The sequence below is a fragment of the Podarcis melisellensis genome (genome assembly GCF_964234715.1).
Source record: "Podarcis melisellensis genome assembly, chromosome: 14".
Classification (NCBI taxonomy): Eukaryota; Metazoa; Chordata; class Lepidosauria; order Squamata; family Lacertidae; genus Podarcis; species Podarcis melisellensis.
The window spans coordinates 1,708,891-1,729,026 of NC_138546.1; the positions used below are offsets into that span (position 1 = coordinate 1,708,891).

Sequence of the window (20,136 nt, forward strand, 5' to 3'; positions counted from 1 at the left end):
TAAGAGGTCAGAATCAGAGGTCATACATTTTCTATTACTGGGGAATGATCAGGAGCTCACCAAGTCAGTGGCTAAATATCTCTATTTGGTTTTTTGTCGTCAAAATACACTACAGACGTCCGATCTCCCTGGAGACCAAGAGATATGACGATAGACTGCTCTGCCTCCTTTCTTTTAGCAAATGTTTTGTGCCACTGGGGAAGTGGTAATTCTGTTATTGATTTGTTTTGGATGTTGTATGTGATGCCAATAAAGGTTTTACGATACGATACAATTCCCATCATCCCTAGCTCACAGGACTAGTGGTCAGGGATGATGGACATTGGTAGTCCCAAACATCTGAAGGGCCGGTGTTTGCCTATGCCTGCAGTAGATGCCAGAAAATGCAGTCCCACTTATCCCAACCCAGCAAATGTTGAGCAAAGAATTATAATAGATTCTGGAGGATTCTCTAGTCCAATGCAGGAAAATGCAGACGTGTCTGTTACGGGGCTTGGACCTGCAATCTTGGCATTGTTATCAGCACCATGCTCTAACCCAGGGGTCCCCAAATTAAGGCCTGCGGGCTGGATAAGGCCCGAGGGACTCGTTTATCCGGCCCGCGGTGACCCCCACCGCCCGCTCTTACTGGCGCTGCGTGGCGGCCCACTTCTGGGTCGGTGAAGCACCGGAAATAGCTTGAGCGCATGCACAAGTGTTATTTCCGGTGCACATCCGGGTCAGAGGAGGCCTGTGCACATGCACACATATTTCCGGTGCTCCTCCGACCCGGAAATAGCGCACACGTATGGGCACATGTTCTCCCACCCTTCGCACGATCGGCGCTGGAGACACTGGCCCGAGGCACGGTGAGTTTGCTGACCCCTGCTCTAACCAACTGAACTACCCCCCCCAACTTAAACCGGTATCCCGGCATCTCAGTGCTGACAGTTTCTCAGTCCCTTGGCTGGGGGGCACGTTCTTTTTTTTGGGGGGGGGAAATGGGGAAGAACACTGTGCGCAGCAATACAATGTTAGAGCATGGGTCAGCTGGTGGGAAGAATGAACAGGCCCACAAGGCTGTTTCTGGGGATACCGGCCAATATAGACTGCAATGTCTAACTTTTCGCAAAGCCCTTCCCAGCTGGACTTCCTCTGCATTTCGGGTTTCAAAGCTCGGGGGGCACATTCCTGTGTGTGTGTGTGTGTGTGCGCGCGCATACATATATAAAAAGAGGCAGAAGTAATCTTTGGGAATCACATCCTACGCCAGCCTCCTCCAAAACCACACGTGCCTCTGTCCTGCGTTTAATATGCTCACATACAAAGCCCAATATTTGAGGGAAAGGGAAGGAAATTAATGTGGGGAGAGGGAGGGAAACCCCAGCAGTCGTACAATCAAATTGTCTGTATTTGTTTCTTTAATCTAAAAAGGAGGTCTGGGGGTTTGGGGTGGGGGGAGAGAGAGAAAAGATCTCCAGAGTAAAAGGCAAAGCAGACTTCTGTGTAGCTGGAGGTTTCGGCCGTTCATTTGGCACCCCGAGACTCTTAAGAACCACCATCCTGTCCTGTTAAAATCTTAACTTTTGGAAAGGAACTTTAAAAAAACAACAACAACCCAAAAAAGGTGTTACAGATGTAGTTTTTTCTTCTTCTCTCTGTAGAAGAAGAAGAAAGACAATCCCGCAAAGGTCGTGCGCCGCGCCTCTTTCAGAGCATCCCGGGTTCCTTATTCGCTGGCCGCCTGTCCTTGTGGAGCCGTGGAAGTGATGACGCTGCCCGTCTGCAAGGGGGCCGCTGCTGCCCCCCTCAGCTCCTCCACCCGAGGCCTCTTGACGTCCGGCTCGCCAGGAGGGTCCTCTTTCGCCGCGGCCTCCGCTGCCTGGCTGACCACGGCCGGAGCGGAGGAACTGGCCTGGGCAGCCAGCAGCTGCAGCGGATTTGTGAGGGCTGGAGGAGGAAAGAGAGGAATGTATTAGATAAAATGCAAAGAAATATACAACAGTAAGAGTACCGTATTTTTCGCTCCATAAGACGCACCCAGTTTTTAGAGGGGGGAAGCAAGAAAAAAAATATTCTGTGCAGAGCATGTAAGTGGCTCTCGCTTTTCTTGCTTTAAACCCTTCCGTCCCTCCTCCCGCTTCGCTGAGAAGCCAGGAGAGCAAGAGCGATAGCTGCACAGCGCCTCTTGTTCTGCTGGCTTTCCAGCAAAGCAGAATGAGGGACGAAAGGGAGCCCTTACAAGGGAGCGCTGAGCAGAGCCTGGCAGCGGCTCTTGCTGGCTTTTCCGGGAGGTGTGGGAAGGGACAGAGAGCAGCCCTTCAGTCCCTTTTCCCTCCTCGCGGTAAAGCCTCCAAGAGCCGCACACACGCTCCAAGCGGCTCTTTAAAGGGAGCGCTGAGGAAAGCCTCCTGCCCGCATTCGCTCCATAAGATGCACACACATTTCCCCTTACTTTTTAGGAGGGAAAAAGTGCGTCTTATGGAGCGAAAAATACAGTACATTCATTTGTAAAAAAAGGAATATACAACGGGATAGACTGAAGTCTTGTGTGTTGGTATGCATATGATTTTGGGGGGGAAATTGTTTTTGTTTTTTCTCTTTGTACTTTCCTCTTTTTTTGTTTCATTTTCTTTCAAGGTATATAAAATTTGTATACATGTTGGAAATTATAGTAAGTCCTGTAATGTCATATGACAACATTTACTAATGTGATATAAGAAGGTTAACAAAGAAATAAATTGCAATTTTTTTATAAAAAAAAAGGACGAGGAGGAAAGAGCGAGAGAGAGAGAGGAAGAAGAGCGTTAGCCTCGCCGATGCCGTTTTGTAAACGCAGAAGATGCGTTTAAAACTACCTCTTCGGGGAACTGTAAAATAACTAAAAATTATTGTGAAATGATTTTGTAATGAAAGGAATGTTTAACAGTGGTGTCCAAACTTTTTTCATCGAGGGTCAGATTTGTTGAAGTGAAGGGCTGTGAGGGCCGACCAAAGTTGTTGACCTTTTTATAGGATGGAAGTTGGTGTGGGTTTTTTTTTTTAAGATTTTACCCCAGGAAATAAACTGCTGCAGGGGCTGGATTAAACCGACCGGCGGGCTGGATTAAGGCCCCAAAACGAACAATGGACATGCCAGGTTTAAGATAACGTTTGTTAAAAGTCCAGAAGCCTTTTTTTTTACTAGGCGTTACAGGTTAGACATATTATTGTGATGAAGATGAAAATGTAAAACTAAATAAAATATATATATATATTTTTAAAAGAAATATCTCTACATATTGCAGTTGTTTCTTCTATCGCTTTCTCATCTTGGACACCGCTTTTCCACAGTGAGCCACCTGTCCCCCCAAAGGGGCTGGCAACCGATACATGAACCATCGAAAAACACAGAGCGTTGGAAATACAATTGCAAGCCAAACACACAGAGCGCTCCAGTAAATTCAACAAAAAAACAACAATTTGGCACACGCAGAATTAATTTAGTATTATAAACAAACGAACACGTTCCCCCCCAAACAATTCAAGCTTAAGTACACGAACACAAAGCAAAAGAAGTGTTAACCCAGGGCTTTTTTTTCCAGCTGGAACGCAGTTCTGGCACCTCTTAAGTGGGCGCCATTTGCATTATAAGAGAAAAAGAGAGGCGTTCATGTTGAGTTCCGGTGCCTCTTTTTCTAGAAAAACAGCACTGGGTTAACCAACGCTAATCCATAGTTATCCATATGGATCATTCATCCAACCCTTGCATTAAGTCAATAGTTAATTATTAAATTATTATTATTATTAATAATAATAATAATAATAATAATAATAATAATAATTTATTTGTACCCTGCCAATAATAATAATAATAATAATAATAATAATAATAATAATAATTTATTTGTACCCTGCCCATCTGGCTGGGTTTCCCCAGCCACTCTGGGCGTCTTCCAACAAAGATTAAAAATACATTAAAATGTCACAAATTGAAAACTTCCCTGAACAGGACTACCTTCAGATGTCTTCTAAATGTCAGGTACTTGTACTCTCTGATATCTGATGGGAGGTTGTTTCACAGGGCAGGCGCCACTACCAAGAAGGCCCTCTGCCTGGTTCCCTGTAGCTTTGCTTCTCGCAATGAGGGAACCGCCAGAAGGCCCTCAGCACTGGACCTCAGCATCTGGGCAGAACGATGGGGGTGGAGATGCTCCTTCAGGTATACAGGACCGAGGCCATTTAGGGCTCTCAAGGTCAGCACCAACACTTTGAATTGTGCTCGGAAACGTACTGGGCGCCAATGTAGGTCTTTCAAGACCGGTGTTATATGGTCTCAACAGCCACTCCCAGTCACCAGTCTAGCTGCCGCATTCTGGATAATTGCGGTTTCCAGGTCACCTTCAAAGGTAGCCCCACGTAGAGCACATTGCAGTAGTCCAAGCGAGAGATAACCAGAGCATGCACCACTCTGGCGAGAAAGTCTGTGGGCAGGTAGGGTCTCATCCTGTGCACCAGATGGAGCTGGTAAACAGCTGCCCTGGACACAGGATTGACCTGCACCTCCATGGACAGCTGTGAATCCAAAATGACTCCCAGGTTTCACACCTGGTCCTTCAGGGACAGAGTTACCCCATTGAGGACCAGAGAGTCCTCCACACCAGCCCACCTCGTCCCCCAAGAACATAATTTATTGTTAATATTAGTATTATTACCCGCTCTTCGCCCTAAGGTTCTTCCCTTGGGCAGCAAAAATGTGGAGCTACCACCAAAAAGGCTCTACCAAACCAATTTCTCGAAAAGAAAGCGCCCTAGGAGAACAGGGCCTTCTCTCGATGAGCAGAATTAAAGCCCTGAGAGAACGCAATCCCACGGCACAGATAAGCGAACATCAATGTAATTAACAATACTTATCTGCCAGCAAGTGGTGTTAAAATCAGCGGGGTCCACTTCTGGGCGAAGGCTGTTAGGATTTCATTGTCAAGAGGGGAATTAAGTTCTCAGTGGTGCAAAAGGGAAGAGAAACAGTCTCTTTAATCTTCACCTTCCCTCTCGCAGCGGAATGGGTGCTTCTCGATGGAGATTTGCTAATCACCACTTTCGGCTCGCTGAAGTAGTTCCAGGCAATTCCAGGTGATTGTTCAAGGGCTTCGAGCACAATGAGCAATTACCTGGTGCCCGACGCTTCCATCAGGCCTCGTTGGACAGCAGAGGGGCTGTTGGCAGGTTTTGCTTTTTAAAATCTTGTTACCAACACACGCTGTGCGGCCGAGGCGAAAATATGAATTAGCCAGCTTTCTCTTGTTTGGAAAACAAAGAGACTGCAACGTCACAAGGAAAGAAACACACGCCGGAACCACGAGCCCACAAGGCTGAGACCCTACCTGCATCTGGACTTTCTTGCCAGAGTGGTGCATGCTCTGGTTATCTCCCGCTTGGACTATTGCCATGCGCTCTACGTGGGGCTACCTTTGAAGGGGACCTGGAAACTTCAATTAATCCAGAATTCGGCAGCTAGACTGGTGACTGGGAGTGGCCGCCGAGACCATATAACTCCGGTCCTGAAAGACCTACATTGGCTCCCAGTATGTTTCCGAGCACAATTCAAAGTGTTGGTGCTGACCTTTAAAGCCCTAAACGGCAACGGCCCAGTAGACCTGAAGGAGCGTCTCCACCCCCATCGTTCTGCCCAGACACTGAGGTCCAGCTCTGAGGGCCTTCTGGCGGTTTCCTCCCTGTGAGAAGTGAGGTTACAGAGAACCAAGCAGAGGGCCTTCTCGGTAGTGGCGCCCGCCCTGTGGAACACCCTCCCATCAGATGTCAAGGAAATAAACAACTACAATGGAACCTCTACTCATGTACAGAATCTGTTCTGGAGGTCCGTTCGTGAGTCAATCCAGGTTGCTGGTAGAAGCGCCGTTCTGCGTGTGCGCATTCAGCGGCGTGTGCGCATGTGCAGACGGCGGCAGCCGCTTCTGTGTGTGCGCAATAATAATAATAATAATAATAATAATAATAATAATAATAATAATAAAATTTTATTTATATCCCGCCCTCCCCAGCCGAAGCCGGGCTCAGGGCGGCTAACAACAATAAAACAGTACAAAGGTACAGCACAAACAACACTCTAAAATCATTCATTATAAAATTGATTCAAATCAAGCTACTGGCAACCATTGGAACAGGGCTCCACGAAGATTGCCGAGGGAGGGAGTCAGGCTGTGCCCTGGCCAAAGGCCTGGTGGAACAGCTCTGTCTTGCAGGCCCAGCGGAAAGATGTCAAACCCGGTATTTACTTCTGGGTTTGCCGCGGTCATGAGTCGAATTGTTCGCAAGTAGGGGTGGTGCTAAGTCATTAGAATACATCTGAAGGCAGCCCTGTTTAGGGGAGCTTTTAACATTTGATGAATTATTGTATTTCAATATTTTGCTGGAAGCTGCCCCGAGTGGCTGGAAAAACCCGGCGAGATGGACGTGGTATAAATAATAGATGATGATGATGATGATGATGATTATTATTATTAACCCTTGCACTAAGCCGAAGTGGCACTTGGGGGGGGGGACCCTAAAACCAATCACCGTGACACAAATTGTTAAGGGTCATTACAGAGATCTCCAAAGGGTCCTCTCCAAACTGAGCAAATGGGAGGTAAAATGGGAAATGCAATTCCATGTAAGTGTGTGCAAATCGATGGGTGCACGTCAAGGAAAAGGACCTTAATGTCGCATATATTCCCGTGGGGTCTGGACTGCAGGTGAGCAGCCAGGAATGAGGCCAGGAGGACATAATGGAGAGCTCAAGGATGATGTTGATGCAGTGTTGGTTAATGGAAGAAAACTGCTAGGATCATAATGAGGTTCCAAAAATCTCTGGGTCGACCGCATTTGCAATACTGTGTCCAATTCTGGTTGCCTTGCCTCAAAAAGGAGATTGAAGGGTTGGGAAAGGCTGCGGTTTATTGAAAAAGGCAAGTAAGAGGAGAGACATGATGGAAGTTTGTAAAATTATTCAGGGCGTGCAGAAAGTGGACAGAGAAACGCTTTCCTCCCTCTCTCCTAAAACTAGAACTCATGGAAATTCAATGGAGCTGAACGTTGGGAGATTCAGGGCATAGAAAAGAAAGCACTTCTTCAGGCAACACATAGTTAAATCTATGGAACTCACTTCTGCAGGGACAGCCGCCAACCTGGATGGCATTAAAACAGAACTGGGCAAATTCATGGAAGAGGGGAGGGCTATCGATGACTGCTTGCCACAAAGGCTATGCTCTGCCTCAACTGTCGGAGGCGATATGCTGTGGCTTCTCCAGAGCCGGGGTGCCACAGCAGAAAAGGCCTTGTCCCAAGAGGCTCGTGTAGGGCCTCCAGCAGAGCTTCTCCTGCTGATCTCAGGAGCAGGCAGGATGAAACAGGAAGAGGCACTCCTCCCAGTATCGCTTCTGTGGCTGAAGGGTGCGGCCCAGACCTCGGGGCCTGAAGACAGATGCCACGGTTTGTCCCGGGAACCCCAGGGGCACGAGGGCAGTGGAGAGAAGTGGGAGGGATGGCTTACCGTAAGCGCTGCCAGACAGGCTGTTGGTGGGCACGGCATGCTTCCCGTTCTGCGTCACTGCCCGGACGGGGAGCTGGTGTTGCCCAATGGTCATGGGCGCTGCTTGCTGGAGGATAGTGACTGTTTGCCCCGGGACCCCCTGAGCCATCTGACTGGCCACGGTTTGAATAACTCGGCTGGCAGTGGGGATTGCAGCAAATGCAATGGTTGGCTTCTCATCCATCCCTGCAAAAGAAAGAAAGAATCAATTGTTGACCTGGCTGCTCATTCTGGGTAGAGTCAGAGAAGTGTGCTGAATTGTCCCTGTTATTGCCCATGCAGCCTCGGGGGCCTGTTTCCTCCACCCTGTTTCACTTCTTACTCCCTTCCTCTGGATGAGCGGTATGGAAATATTATTTTCAGTAACCCCTGCAATTTCCACCAGTGCCTCTGCAGGGAACGGAGAGACAGAGGGCGTGCCTCGCGCCCCCATCTCTCAAAGTGAGCTGCTGTAAAAGTTCTCCTTTCCGAGTTCAAGCGAAATGAACGCTGATTGATTCCAGAGGACATCTTATTTATTTACTTGCTTTCTTAGCCTCCGTGGAGACAGAAAGGCCTGACTTTGGGCTATCTGTCACAGCAGCAGCAAAATCACATAGATGCTCAGGACAACAGAGAGTTATTTGGACAACTAAATTTATGTGATGTAATATTGCTTTGAGAGGACTGGATTTACAGCTCTGCAGTTTTGCCTTTGGTTAATTATTCATCCGATCTATTCTGTATTAAATACCAGGGTCTCCCTGCTGAAATACGAGCGGCAGATGTCAGAGCTGCTTCCTGAAGACACACCAGGCCAGGCCAGTGTTTCCTTGAAATGAACGTCCGATCTGATTGTTTTAACTGTTGCGCTTCTTTCTTTTAATTAAGGAAGTCTCAATGCTATTCTGCATTTTAATAACCGACTGATTTTACAAGTTAAAAGGTAAATGATCCCTGGACGGTTAAGTCCAGTCAAAGGTGACTATGGGGTTGCGGCGCTCATCTTGCTTTCAGGCCGAGGGAGTCAGCGTTTGTCCACAGACAGCTTTGCATGTCATGTGGCCAGCAGAACTAAGCCACTTATGGTGCAACGGGACACCCTGACAGAAACCAGTGCACACGGAAACACCGTTTACTTTCCTGCCGCAGTGGTTTCTATTTATCTACTTGCACTGGCATGCTTTCAAACTGCTAGGTTGGCAGGAGCTGGGACCGAGCAACGGGAGCTCACCCTGTCGCGGGGATTCGAACCGCCGACCTTCCGATTGGCAGGCCCAAGAGGCTCAGTGGTTTAGACCACAGAGCCACCCTTGTCTTATTTACAGTTGTAAACCACCTAGAAAACACTTTGGCATATAAGTGGTAGATAAATAAAATTATTATTATTATTATTATTATTATTACTATTATTATTATTATTACTATTATTAGTGATGACTTGTAGTGCAAGTGTCAAATGGAGCAAAGCCTCTACAGGTCTGTGTTTCCAGTCCATATGCTACAATTGAAGTTAAATCCCTTATGAAGAGAGCTTGCCCACATGCTTGAATATGTACCCCACTCCTAACTGGTTTACCCAATCCGCAAGGACTCGAGGGCAGCCTTGTTCCAAGATTTAAATCTCTTAGCCGACAGATGGATTGGGTACTTGATTAATTTTAAAAGGGCATTGTATGCCAATCAGCCAAAGGTCTGGCTAAACAGGAACGTTTTCACCTGGCACCTAAAGGCGTAGAATGAAGGTGCCAGCTGAATCTCCCTGGTTTTTTTGTGTGAGTTTACTAAAGCGGTTTGCAAAAGGATAGGCAAAAGCGTTCCCCGTGGGGAACCCACATCCCGTCAGGAGTGCTACGCTACCTCTGGTCTCACCAGCCAGGTCCAAGACGGCTCCTGCTGCTTCGTGGGCGCCCGCAGCCGGCACCTGGTTGGTCAGTATGTACCCATTGGCCGAGTTGGCCGAGGTGGTCACCACCCTGACCATGGTGACCGTGGGGGCCTGCTGGACGACGTGGATGGCGTGCCCTGAAGGCTGCTGAGAGGTCACGATGGAGGCTGGCATGTAGGCCACCGGCTTGGCCACGAGGGCCGAGGGCCGGGGAGGGAGGGCCATGATCACCGGCTGGGCACTCACGGGCGAGCCTGGAAAGAAAAGGAAAAGGGAAAATGGAATAGGATGGGGCTTCGACCCCAAGAGCACCAGCGCTCAGGTAAAGCAGGGAGGCTGCTGGGCTCCATCTCCTGTCCACTGCAGCTCAATGACTCTGAGACAGTGATGGCGAAACTTCATTACAGACCGAGTGTCCAAACTGCAATAAAAAAACCACTTATTTATCGCCAAGTGCCAACATGGCAACTTAACCTGTATATCTCATTTTTTCCTGTGTGCTTCACGTTTCTTCTTTATGACTGCTGTTGTAATAAATAATCCTTCATAAACGTTATTGCATTACATTCTTCATTAAATTATCTTTCCGCTGATATCTAATTTTATGATATAACTCAGTGCTTTTTTTCCTTAAAAAAATGTTTAGGGGTACTCTCATTTTGACTCAAGAAAATCACCACCGGGGAGAAAATAAATACAGTTCAAATCAGGGAAAATAAATACAACGGATTTCTTTTCCTGTTAGATTCACAAAATGTGTAGGGGTATGCGTCCCCTTGTGTCTCCACAGAAAAATAGTACTGGTGTTACTCCAAAACAAAGTTCCTTTGGCTGCAGTTGGATCGCAGCCTCCACGGAATGAAGTCGTGAGAGTCAGAGAATCTCATATATGGATATGGTAAAAGTTTTTTCCCTTTATTATTTTAAATTAGTTCTTGTAAAAACCAATAAAAAATATTATAACCCCCCCAAACCCCAAATATTTAAAACTTTTTAAAAAATCAGCAGTGGGTTAAAAGCAGATTAAAATACACACCAGCATTCTGTATATCTCTGCACCAAAATTATTCTAGCAGGCACCGAAAAGAGTAAAAGCTGTGACCATTTTGCACGCTTTCAATTGACGTGCGGATCATTTTGGACTCAGAAGGGGGTGGGCTTATGCGCGCAGGGACCAGGAACATGCCCCCCCCATGCAAATCTTGGGCTGCCTATACAAAGAAGGCGCCTGCATGTGGTCATTAGGCAGGGAGTTCCCAAGGGCAGCTGCTGCCACACCAAATCATGCAATTCCTTCTCTCCCGCAAAGAAACGCCGCAATTTACTCACCGGGGGCGCTCTGCGAATACCGATACTCTGGGACAGAGGCTAGTTTTGAGCCGAAGTCGTGGTCGTGCGGAATGGGCGACCCCTCCCTGGACAGGCACTCTGGGGTCTGTAGGCCACTGGTGTGGGGCGACAGCAGGCCAGGGTGAGTCGGAGACGCAGGGGCACTCCTGGAAGGCAAGGAGGCAGTGAGCCAAAGGCGAGGGCAGAGGGAGGCTAGTTGGGCACTAGGAGAGCCAGCCGCTGGACTGGACGGGACTGGGCAGATTTTCCTTCATTTGTGTGGGTCTGGTGACCGTGTGAATCATGCAGCCAGAATCACAGTGCAGAACAGCCACATGGCCCCAACCCTGGAGAACCTCGCCCATTTACTTTACAAACAGCTGGGCCTGATAAGCATTTACTGTTCCCAACCCTAATCCTGCGGAAAGTCATCTAATTAGATTTTAATTTAATCCTGGCTTGTTTTTAGGAGGTATTGTATTTTTCGCTCCATAAGACGCACCTAGTTTTTAGAGGAGGAAAACAAGAAAAAAAAATATTCTGAATGAAACAGTGGGTGTATGATTTTTGTGGTTCATGCTGTGGCCACAGGCATGTGATCTGATGGTGAATTTGGGGTTACCCAATGCAAAAATCCTGAGAATCCATGTGGGTCCATGCTTTGTAACCACATTTTTGCACCATTGGGCCCCCACGAAACAGCGGATGTGTGGTTTTTTTGGTGCAGGCTGTAGCCATGGACATGCTATGTGATCTGATGGTGAATTTGGGGTGACCCAATGCAAAAATCCTGAGGATCCATGGGCTTTTACCTCCCCCTCTCAGGAAGCCTCCTTTATCTCTAGCATCCCTTTTCTCCCTCCCCGATTGCTTGCAGATCAGCTGCTTCCTTTCAACACTCCCTTCTCTCTTGTTTGCTTTAGTGTCTTTTCCTTAACTGGAGCAGTTTTTTGCTCCTCCTTTTCTTCTAATTTTTCTCCTCATTCCTTTAGTCTTCCTGTCTCCTCTCCTTGCAAGTTCGCTGTCTTTACCTCCCCCCTCCCAGGCAGCCTCCTTTATTGCTAGCGTCCCTTATCTCCCTCCCCAATAGCTTGCTGATTAGCGCCACCCATAGCAAAATGGGTTTGACTTGGAAAATCCCCCCCTATAACTATTCAGATGGTTAATCAAAAGCTAGACTGAGTGGATAAGATGTATGCTGCCCCTTTCAGCCTTGCCAAATCTGCCACGTTGGCAGGCTGCCAGTGGGAAGCGCATGCCAGCTGTTGGTGCCACCTTGAGTCCCTGTGTCAGAGGAAAAGATGGGATATAAACAACAACAAGAACAAAAACAACTTACCGGGATGAGAGAGGCCCGAAGGGGGTTCGGAAGCAGGACACCCCCCTCTGCCTCCTTTTCCGGAAGGCCTGCTCCACCAGTTTGCCTTCGGAGGGGGGATCTATCCTCCAGAACGAGCCCTTCCCAGGCTCCTCCTGGGAACGCGGGACTTTAATAAAATAGCGGTTCAAGGAAAGGTTGTGCCGAATGGAATTCTGCGGGGAGAAAGAGGCAGGAGCATGATGACCCCAAAGCTAAGTGGTGGATTTAATGTTGTTTTGAGCGAGACCGAGAGCTCCACCTCCGCAGACCCCCCCTCCAACCACGCGCAAGGCGCTTGCTCACCTGCCAGCCTTTATCCGCCGTCCTGTAATACGGGTAATGCTTGGTGATGTGGGCATAGATGCCACTTAGTGTTAACTGCCGGTCCTGGGCCGACGAGATAGCTTGGACAATCAGCTGGGCGTAGGAGTACGGAGGCTTGGACTCATCCTGCAGGTGGGCGGCACAAAAGACAGGTGCGCAAGGGAGTTTATATATATATATATATAATTTTTTATTGTTTTCCTTTAAACAACATCTCGAACATTACAAAAAGAAACACAAAAAAACCCTTTTTGCTCTACTGAGCTTACGACTTCCTAACTCTTTACTATATATCCTCATTGTAGGATTTATTTCAATCCTTCTAGTGTCTTCAAATTTTTGCAATGACGCAAGGGACTTTTTGGCGGCACAGCAGCTCATCTGTTTGGGGGAGATTTTGCTGAGCACAACGGCAGCTGCCAAGGCAGATGCGTCCCAAGGCAAGAGCAAACCACGCTTCTGTGTCCCACCCCCCACCCAATGAAAGTTTCGCAGTGGAAAACCCCCCATATCTCTCCTTCTAAGGCCAAACCGTGATTCCTCCACGTGACCCAACAGCCACTGATGGAGAAGCTCTGTTTTGCTTTTTTAATTGCATAAAGTCTTCTCACGATGAAAGCAATAGGGGTGGGGCGTGTCCTGTTTGCAGGCTTCCCAAAGGCATTGATGCCGGACAAGGTGGAGCTTTGATCAGATGCTGGAGAGAAATTCTTGTGCTGATGCGTCTAATAACGCCTCTTACAGAGGCAACCTCTTATATTTTAACCAACAGAGATTTTAACCTATTTTTTAAAAAATCCTTTAAGCAAGCCTTTAAGCAGATGTTGAATGACCTCCTGTCGTGGATGCTTGAGTTGCAATTCCTGCCCTGGGGCCCCTTTGAACTCTGCAGTTCTATGACATTGCACTTCTGCTTATAAAAACTGCTTTCTTCTTGTCTTTTTCCTGATGCGGTGCGTTCAAGATACAGTGGTACCTTAGTTCTCAAACTTAATCTGTTCCGGGAGTCCGTTCGACTCCCAAAACCATTCGAAAACCAAGACGTGGCTTCTGATTCGCTGCAGGAGCTTCCTGCACCCAATCGGAAGCTGCGTCGGACGTTCGGCTTCCAAAAAAACGCTCGCAAACCGGAACACTTACTTCCAGGTTTGCGGCGTCCGGGAGCCGAGCCGTTCGAGAACCAAGGTACCACTGTATAGTGGTGCCTCTGGTTGTGAGGGCCGTTCGCAACATGAACAGAACGCAACCCATGTCTGCGCATGTCACGATTCGCTGCTTCTGCGCATGATGTCATTTTGCGCATCTGCACATGCGCGAGCGGTGAAACCCGGAAGTAACCCTCTCCGGTACTTCCGGGTTGCTGCGGGACGTAACCTGAAAATGCTCAACCTAAAGCAAACGTAACATGAGGTATGACTGTATTGCAATTCCAACTTAGCAGTGATTAATGGAACCGTTAGCAGTGATTAATGGAACGCCGGGCTCCCCGGCCTTTGCAAGGATGCAGAAGAAGAGGGGAAGGTTTCATGGTACCTTTGGGCTGTCTCCGCCAGATGCATCCGCCTGCTGCTCAGATGTTGCCTTGGCCGCATATTCCGCCACCAGCTGCAGGTCCGAGGTAATATTCTGTGCGAAGCGATATCCTGAGGAGCCAGCGCCGCGCGGACTGGCCGGGCACGAGTTGGGAACACTGTGGAGAAGAAGCAATAATAGTAATAATTTATTATTGGCAAAATTGACAATGAAACGAAGAGATGATAAGGAATTTAAGGAAGATTGGAAGGACTTTACTGCATATATACAGAAGCAAGGTACACAGGTTAACACATCAGCGTTCCAAAACCAAGGCGCACTTTCCCATAGAAAGTAATGCAAAGCGGATTAATCTGTTCCAGACTTTAAAAAAACACACCCTAAAACAACCCCTAAAACAGCAATATAACATGAATTTTACTATCTAACGAGAACACTGATCCATAAAATGAAAGCAATAAACCATGTACTGCAGTCACACAATCAATCAATCAGTAGCTGAACTAGGTTCCACACAGTCACAAAAAAGAGAAGAGCTGCAAAAACAAAAACACAAAATAAATGGCCAAAACAGACAGACCCCAGTGTAACACTCAAAATGGAAGTGTGGCATTCAAACCAGAGTATGTTCGGCTTCTGAAAAAAAGTTTGCAAACCAGAACACTTCTGGGTTTGCAGTGTTTGGGTTCCAAATTGTTTGAGTACCAAGGCACTTCAGGTTACAGATGCTTCAGGTTACAGACTCTGCTAGCCCAGAAATAGTACCTCGGGTTAAGAACTTTGCTTCATGATGAGAACAAAAATCGCGCGGCGGCAGTGGGAGGCCCCATTAGCTAAAGTGGTACCTCAGGTTAAGAACAGTTTCAGGTTAAGAACAGACCTCTGGAACGAATTAAGTTCTTAACCTGAGGTACCACTGTACTGTGATTTATTCAATTTGTATATTGCCCTTCATCTGTATATCGCAGAATAAAAATACAAGATTTAAAAACACAAAATATGTAATAAAAACAAGAACAGAAAAACACCCGCCAAACCAATGAACTCTCCCTCCCCCATTTAAAAAGGGGTAAAAGATGTCAATTGGTCAAAGGCCTGGTCGAAGACAAACATTTTCTCCTGGTGATATATAATGAAGACACCAGGCAAAAAAAACCATCGCCACCCAGGGATAGCATTGCACAAACAGGGAGCCACTGCAGAAAAGGCCCTGTTCTCGTGCTGCCATCCTTGGGACTTTTAAGCATTTAGGTCCCAAGTAGTTTATGGCTTTAGAAACCATCACAGAAATGGAACAGTGATGTATCCCATGGCTAATCCCTGCAATTTTTCCAGAAAAGCTCAGGAGCAGCATCCACCACAATCTTATTCTCAAGAGAACCCCACCAGGTACGCTGGCTGGGCAAGTCACTGAGCCGAGATCACCCAGGAAATCTTCGAAACCGGGTCCCACTGCTCACAGACCAACGTTAAAATCAACAGACAAGGAGGCTGGATTTCCCAACCGGCTAAATAATGCAGAACCACCCTCAAAATGTATCTGGGCAGCCCATGTCCCTCTCAGTGTTTCTCCTGGGAATCCCAGCTCTGCCCTCCCGACTGCAGAAATTAATATATATGAAAAGTGACGGAAATGAACGAAGCCACCGCCTGTTCAATATTCATCATTTCTCCAGTCCGTATCTTCAGAGTTTTCTCGGGGGCTTTCAAGAAATGTTTTAATACCTTGCTGCCCTCAAATACTGGAAAAGTAATTACCGCGGGGGTCTGCCAATTACCGCTTGCCTTTTATCCTATTCACGAGGACGACATACAAATCTTGTGCCCTGAAGACTCCCGCTCCACCCTGACCTGCTTTCAACGTGCCCCTCTGAGCTGGACGACCGACCCAGTCCTGGAAGGAAGAAATCCTAAAAGTGACCAGGTGAAGATTCAGCGACACGGAGGAAAACCTCGGAAACCCAGACCTCGAGTCTGCCATAATATTCCGTGTTTTTCTACACAGATCACAGCAGATATATATATGCCTGTAGAGGTGCAATCTCTCCAGCATTCAGGCGAAGTTCCTGGGTGTATCAGTGCCAGCTTCCATGGCATTAGGTACCACCTACTGGTAAGAATAGGGATGCAGGTGGCGCTGTGGGTTAAACCACAGAGCCTAGGACTTGCCGATCAGAAGGTCGGCGGTTCGAATCCCCGCGACAGGGTGAGCTCCTGTAGCTCGGTCCCTGCTCCTGCCAACCTAGCAATTCGAAAGTAGGTCAAAGTGCAAGTAGATAAATAGGTACCACTCCAGTGGGAAGGTAAAAGGCGTTTCTGTGCGCTGCTCTGGTTCGCCAGAAGCGGTTTAGTCATGCTGCCCGCATGACCCGGAAGCTGTACGCCGGCTCCCTCGGCCAATAAAGCGAGATGAGCGCCGCAACCCCAGAGTCGGCCACGACTGGACCTAACGGTCAGGGGTCCCTTTACCTTTACCTTACAGATAAGAATCAAGGTGAGTCCCCTTCTTTGGGCTGAGATGGATTCGAAGGGAGGCTTAGACTCCACAGTTAATCCACTGGGCCGGGTTTACAGTGGTGCCCCGCAAGACGAACGCCTCGCAAGACGAAAAACCCGCTAGACGAAAGGGTTTTCCGTTTTGGAGGCGCTTCGTAAAACGAATTCCCCTATGGGGTTGCTTCGCAAGACGAAAAAAATCTTGCATCCCCCCGCAGGGTTTTTTTTGCTTTTTTCGCCCTTTTCTTAAGCCGCTTATCAGCTGTTCCGCTGATAAGCCACTTAACAGCTGATCGCTGGAAGCCGCTTGACAGCTGTAGCGCTAATCCACTAAGCTGTCAATGGGCTTGCTTCGCAAGACGAAAAAACCGCTAGACGAAGAGCCTCACGGAACGGATTAATTTCGTCTTGCGAGGCACCACTGTATTTCATATCCCACGTCGTGGCCCCACTGGCCTTTGATTGCGATAAGGGGGTCTTGTAGGGTCTTGGAAGTAGCATTCTGTATATTGTGGATCAGTCTAGGGCTTTATTAAGAGAATGGGGTACACTTACAGCAAACCAGCCTGCCAGGTCTCTGAGTGTTTATAGATGGACGCTGCAGCAAGGAGATGGTTTGTCCAAACCCAAGGGAACGTTGATATATTCCTTTTAACAGAAAGCAGCATATATCACTTTGGCCGGGTCTTCCCAGGACATCTGACCAGTAGGGCTGGGCGATATATCCATATATCATCCCAAATCAGTTTGAAGCCCATATCGTGATTATCGGTTTCATGGTTTTTGACCTGGTGATATACTGCGAATCAGGGCTGGGCAATATATTGTCAAAAACTGGTTTCAAGTGCATATCATGATATGGCTTCATAATTTTTGATGTGTGTGTGCCACACAAAATGACTATGTGGGGAAAACTGTGAAGCCAGTCAAGGCCCCTATTAAGCTCCATGATATACATTGTGATAAATCAGAGTATCACAACGTTTAGCTGGTGATATATCACGAAGTTGAATAACAGCTCCATCCTTATTTCAGACATCGTGACATAGCAGTAGGTCACGATGTTTAGCTGGCGATAAGCCATGAAGCTGAAAAACCAGATTATCTACTGACCAGATGAGGGTGAGGGCGTAGGTGGCAAATACCCAAACTCCCCTTTCTGGGCTCAGAGCCCAGCGCACCAAACCCCACAGAGATAAGGACAGCATCAAAGCTAGCCAATTAGCTTACATCAAAACGAGTGACTATAAACCTATATGAGCTCCTTGCTACAACAACTACCTATTAATTGTGGAGTTACCTTGACTACCAAGAGGGCGTTTTGCAGAGCTTCCGGAACGGTTCACCTGTGGTTACAACACAAGCAGGGTAAGGTAAAGGTAAAGGACCCCTGGATGGTTAAGCCCAGTCAAAGGTGACACTCATCTCGCTTTCAGGCCAAGGGAGCTAGCATTTGTCCACAGACAGCTTTCCGGGTCGTGTGGCCAGCAGGAATAAACTGCTTCTGGCACAATGGGACACCATGACGGAAACCAGAGTACATGGAAACGCCGTTTACCTTCCTGCCAGAGTGGTACCTATTTATCTACTTACCCTGTCATGCTTTCAGACTGCTACGTTGGCAGGAGCTGGGACCGAGCAACAGGAGCTCACCCTGTCGTGGGGATTCGAACCGCTGACCTTCCGATGGGCAAGCCCAAGAGGCGCAGGGGTTTAGACCACAGCGCCACCCGCGTCCCTGTATTCCAACACAAGCACCTGCACAGGGGACAGGTAGAAAGAATCTGGAAGCTGCTGGCCTTGATACCAGACTCCTTAATCCACATCAGCAGCTACTCCCTTTCGCTGCAAGAGATTTCGGCGGAGAATCACAGTGAGGAGAAGTTCCACAAGATGGCACTCGTGGCACGAGCTATAAATCTGGAGGAGGGAGCTTGGGGGGGGGGAGGCAGAGAGAGAGAGAACGTGTGCCAAGCAACAAAGCAGAAAAATAATGACTGCTTGCTGAAACCGCTGCCTCTCCCAGACAAAACAGGAGCAACTGGAAGGATTCATAAGCAGGTCAAGAGAGATGATCAAACAGATTGGACTGGGTGCGGGACGGGGAGAGAAGGAATGTTTTTAGGGGGGTGAATTGCAACGGGGCAATTCAGCACCGGGCGGAGGGTGGGGTTTCTGCTAGCCAGTCACCCGCAAGGAGCAAGCCCTCAGCACCCACGGCAGGCTATCTACTCCAAACAGAATAATAATAATAATAATAATAATAATAATAATAATAATAATAAGAAGAAGTTATTTATATCCCGCCCTCCCCAGCTGAAGCTGGGCTCAGAGCACCCTTGACAGTCATGCACGGCACACATTCCCTCCATGCCCTCGGCAAAGGATCAGGAAAATCTACAAGAGGCAGTGGTTAGAGTGTTGGGCTAGGATCTAGGAGACAAGGGTTCGAATCGCCACTCAGCCATGAAGCTCACTGGGTGGCCTGGGGCCAGTCGCTGCCTCTCAGCCTGGTCTACCTCGCAGGGTTTTTTTTTGGGGGGGGGTAAAAAAGTAGGATCATGTGAAGCACCTTGAGCTCCTTGCAGGGAAAAAGTGGGGTAGAAATGTAAAAGGGAAGTAAAAAATACAATCGATGGACATGGTTTAACTGGCACCACCAATGTTTATTCTGTGAGATATTTATGCCTGTCTGTCTATCTTCTCCTCTTTCTCCTCCACAAAGCTCAGCTTTTCAACACAGACACCGAAAAGCTAAGCAAAATGCAAGTTCAGGGTAGAGGCAATTGCTGTCGAAGCTCCTAATTCTACCAAAACAAAGCCTGCTAAGACACAGTGCGGAGAGGAAGGGAGGTTGCAAGGCCAAGCCTTCTGCATCGGTGTCTGTGTGCCCACGTCTGAATTTGCAGCGCAGCCTGGGCGCTCTTGAAAGACAGCCCTGCAGCCCAGAAATGGAAGCAAGAAGAAATTCTGACGAAAGAAGCATGGCAGACGAAATTAATGGACTACGCAGAATTGGACAAAATGACAGGAAGGATTTGAAATCTGCGGGACCAGAGATTTACAGAAGATTGGAAGAAATATACGAACTATTTGAAGAGCACTTTCTTTGGAAGCCAAACGTGCTCCGTTTTGAGTGTGATGCTTCCGATTTGAGTGCCACACTTCCATTTTGAGTGTTACGCTGAGGTCTGTCTGTTTTTACGGCTCTTTTGTTTTTGTTTTTTGTGACAGTGTGGATCCCAGTTCAGCTACTGACTGATTGATTGTGTAACTGCAGTACGTTGCTTATTGCTTTCATTTTATGGATCAATGGTCTAGTTAAAGAGCAAAATTCATGTTAAATTGCTGTTTTAGGGTTTGTTTTTAAAAGTTTGGAACAGATTAATCCATTTTGCATTACTTTCTATGGGAAAACACACCTTGGTTTTGGAAAGTTTTGGTTTTGGAACGGACTTCCGGAACGGATTACATTTGAGAACCAAGGGACCACTGTATAGTATTAAAATCACTTAAAACAAATTAAGAGTCAAGATGGGTGGGGTATAAATGAATGAATGAAGGGTAGGTCATATGTTGTGCGCATGTCTATCTACCATTATTTATTATCTAGCATCAATCTATCAAGCTATCAACTGTCTGTCAGCTGTCAAAGGCTAGGATAAAGTTCTGCATCTT

General features: G+C 47.6%; 1 protein-coding gene across 2 annotated transcripts in view; it reads right to left on the reverse strand.

Annotated features, from left to right (window-relative positions):
• Positions 1 to 1,382: 1,382 nt before the first annotated feature.
• Positions 1,383 to 20,136, reverse strand: part of FOXK1 (forkhead box K1) — an 81,367-nt gene continuing 62,613 nt past the window's right edge. Inside the window, exons 3-9 of one of the 2 annotated variants that reach the window (XM_081889184.1) lie at positions 13,963 to 14,119; positions 12,409 to 12,555; positions 12,085 to 12,278; positions 10,746 to 10,912; positions 9,401 to 9,670; positions 7,511 to 7,735; positions 1,383 to 1,929 (exon numbers count right to left, since the gene is read on the reverse strand). In XM_081889184.1, the coding sequence (XP_081745310.1) occupies positions 1,709 to 1,929; positions 7,511 to 7,735; positions 9,401 to 9,670; positions 10,746 to 10,912; positions 12,085 to 12,278; positions 12,409 to 12,555; positions 13,963 to 14,119 (1,381 nt within the window). In that variant the 3' untranslated portion in view covers positions 1,383 to 1,708. Of the gene's footprint in view, positions 1,930 to 7,510; positions 7,736 to 9,388; positions 9,671 to 10,745; positions 10,913 to 12,084; positions 12,279 to 12,408; positions 12,556 to 13,962; positions 14,120 to 20,136 lie in introns of both variants that reach the window. The other variant, XM_081889183.1, reaches the window with a different exon arrangement.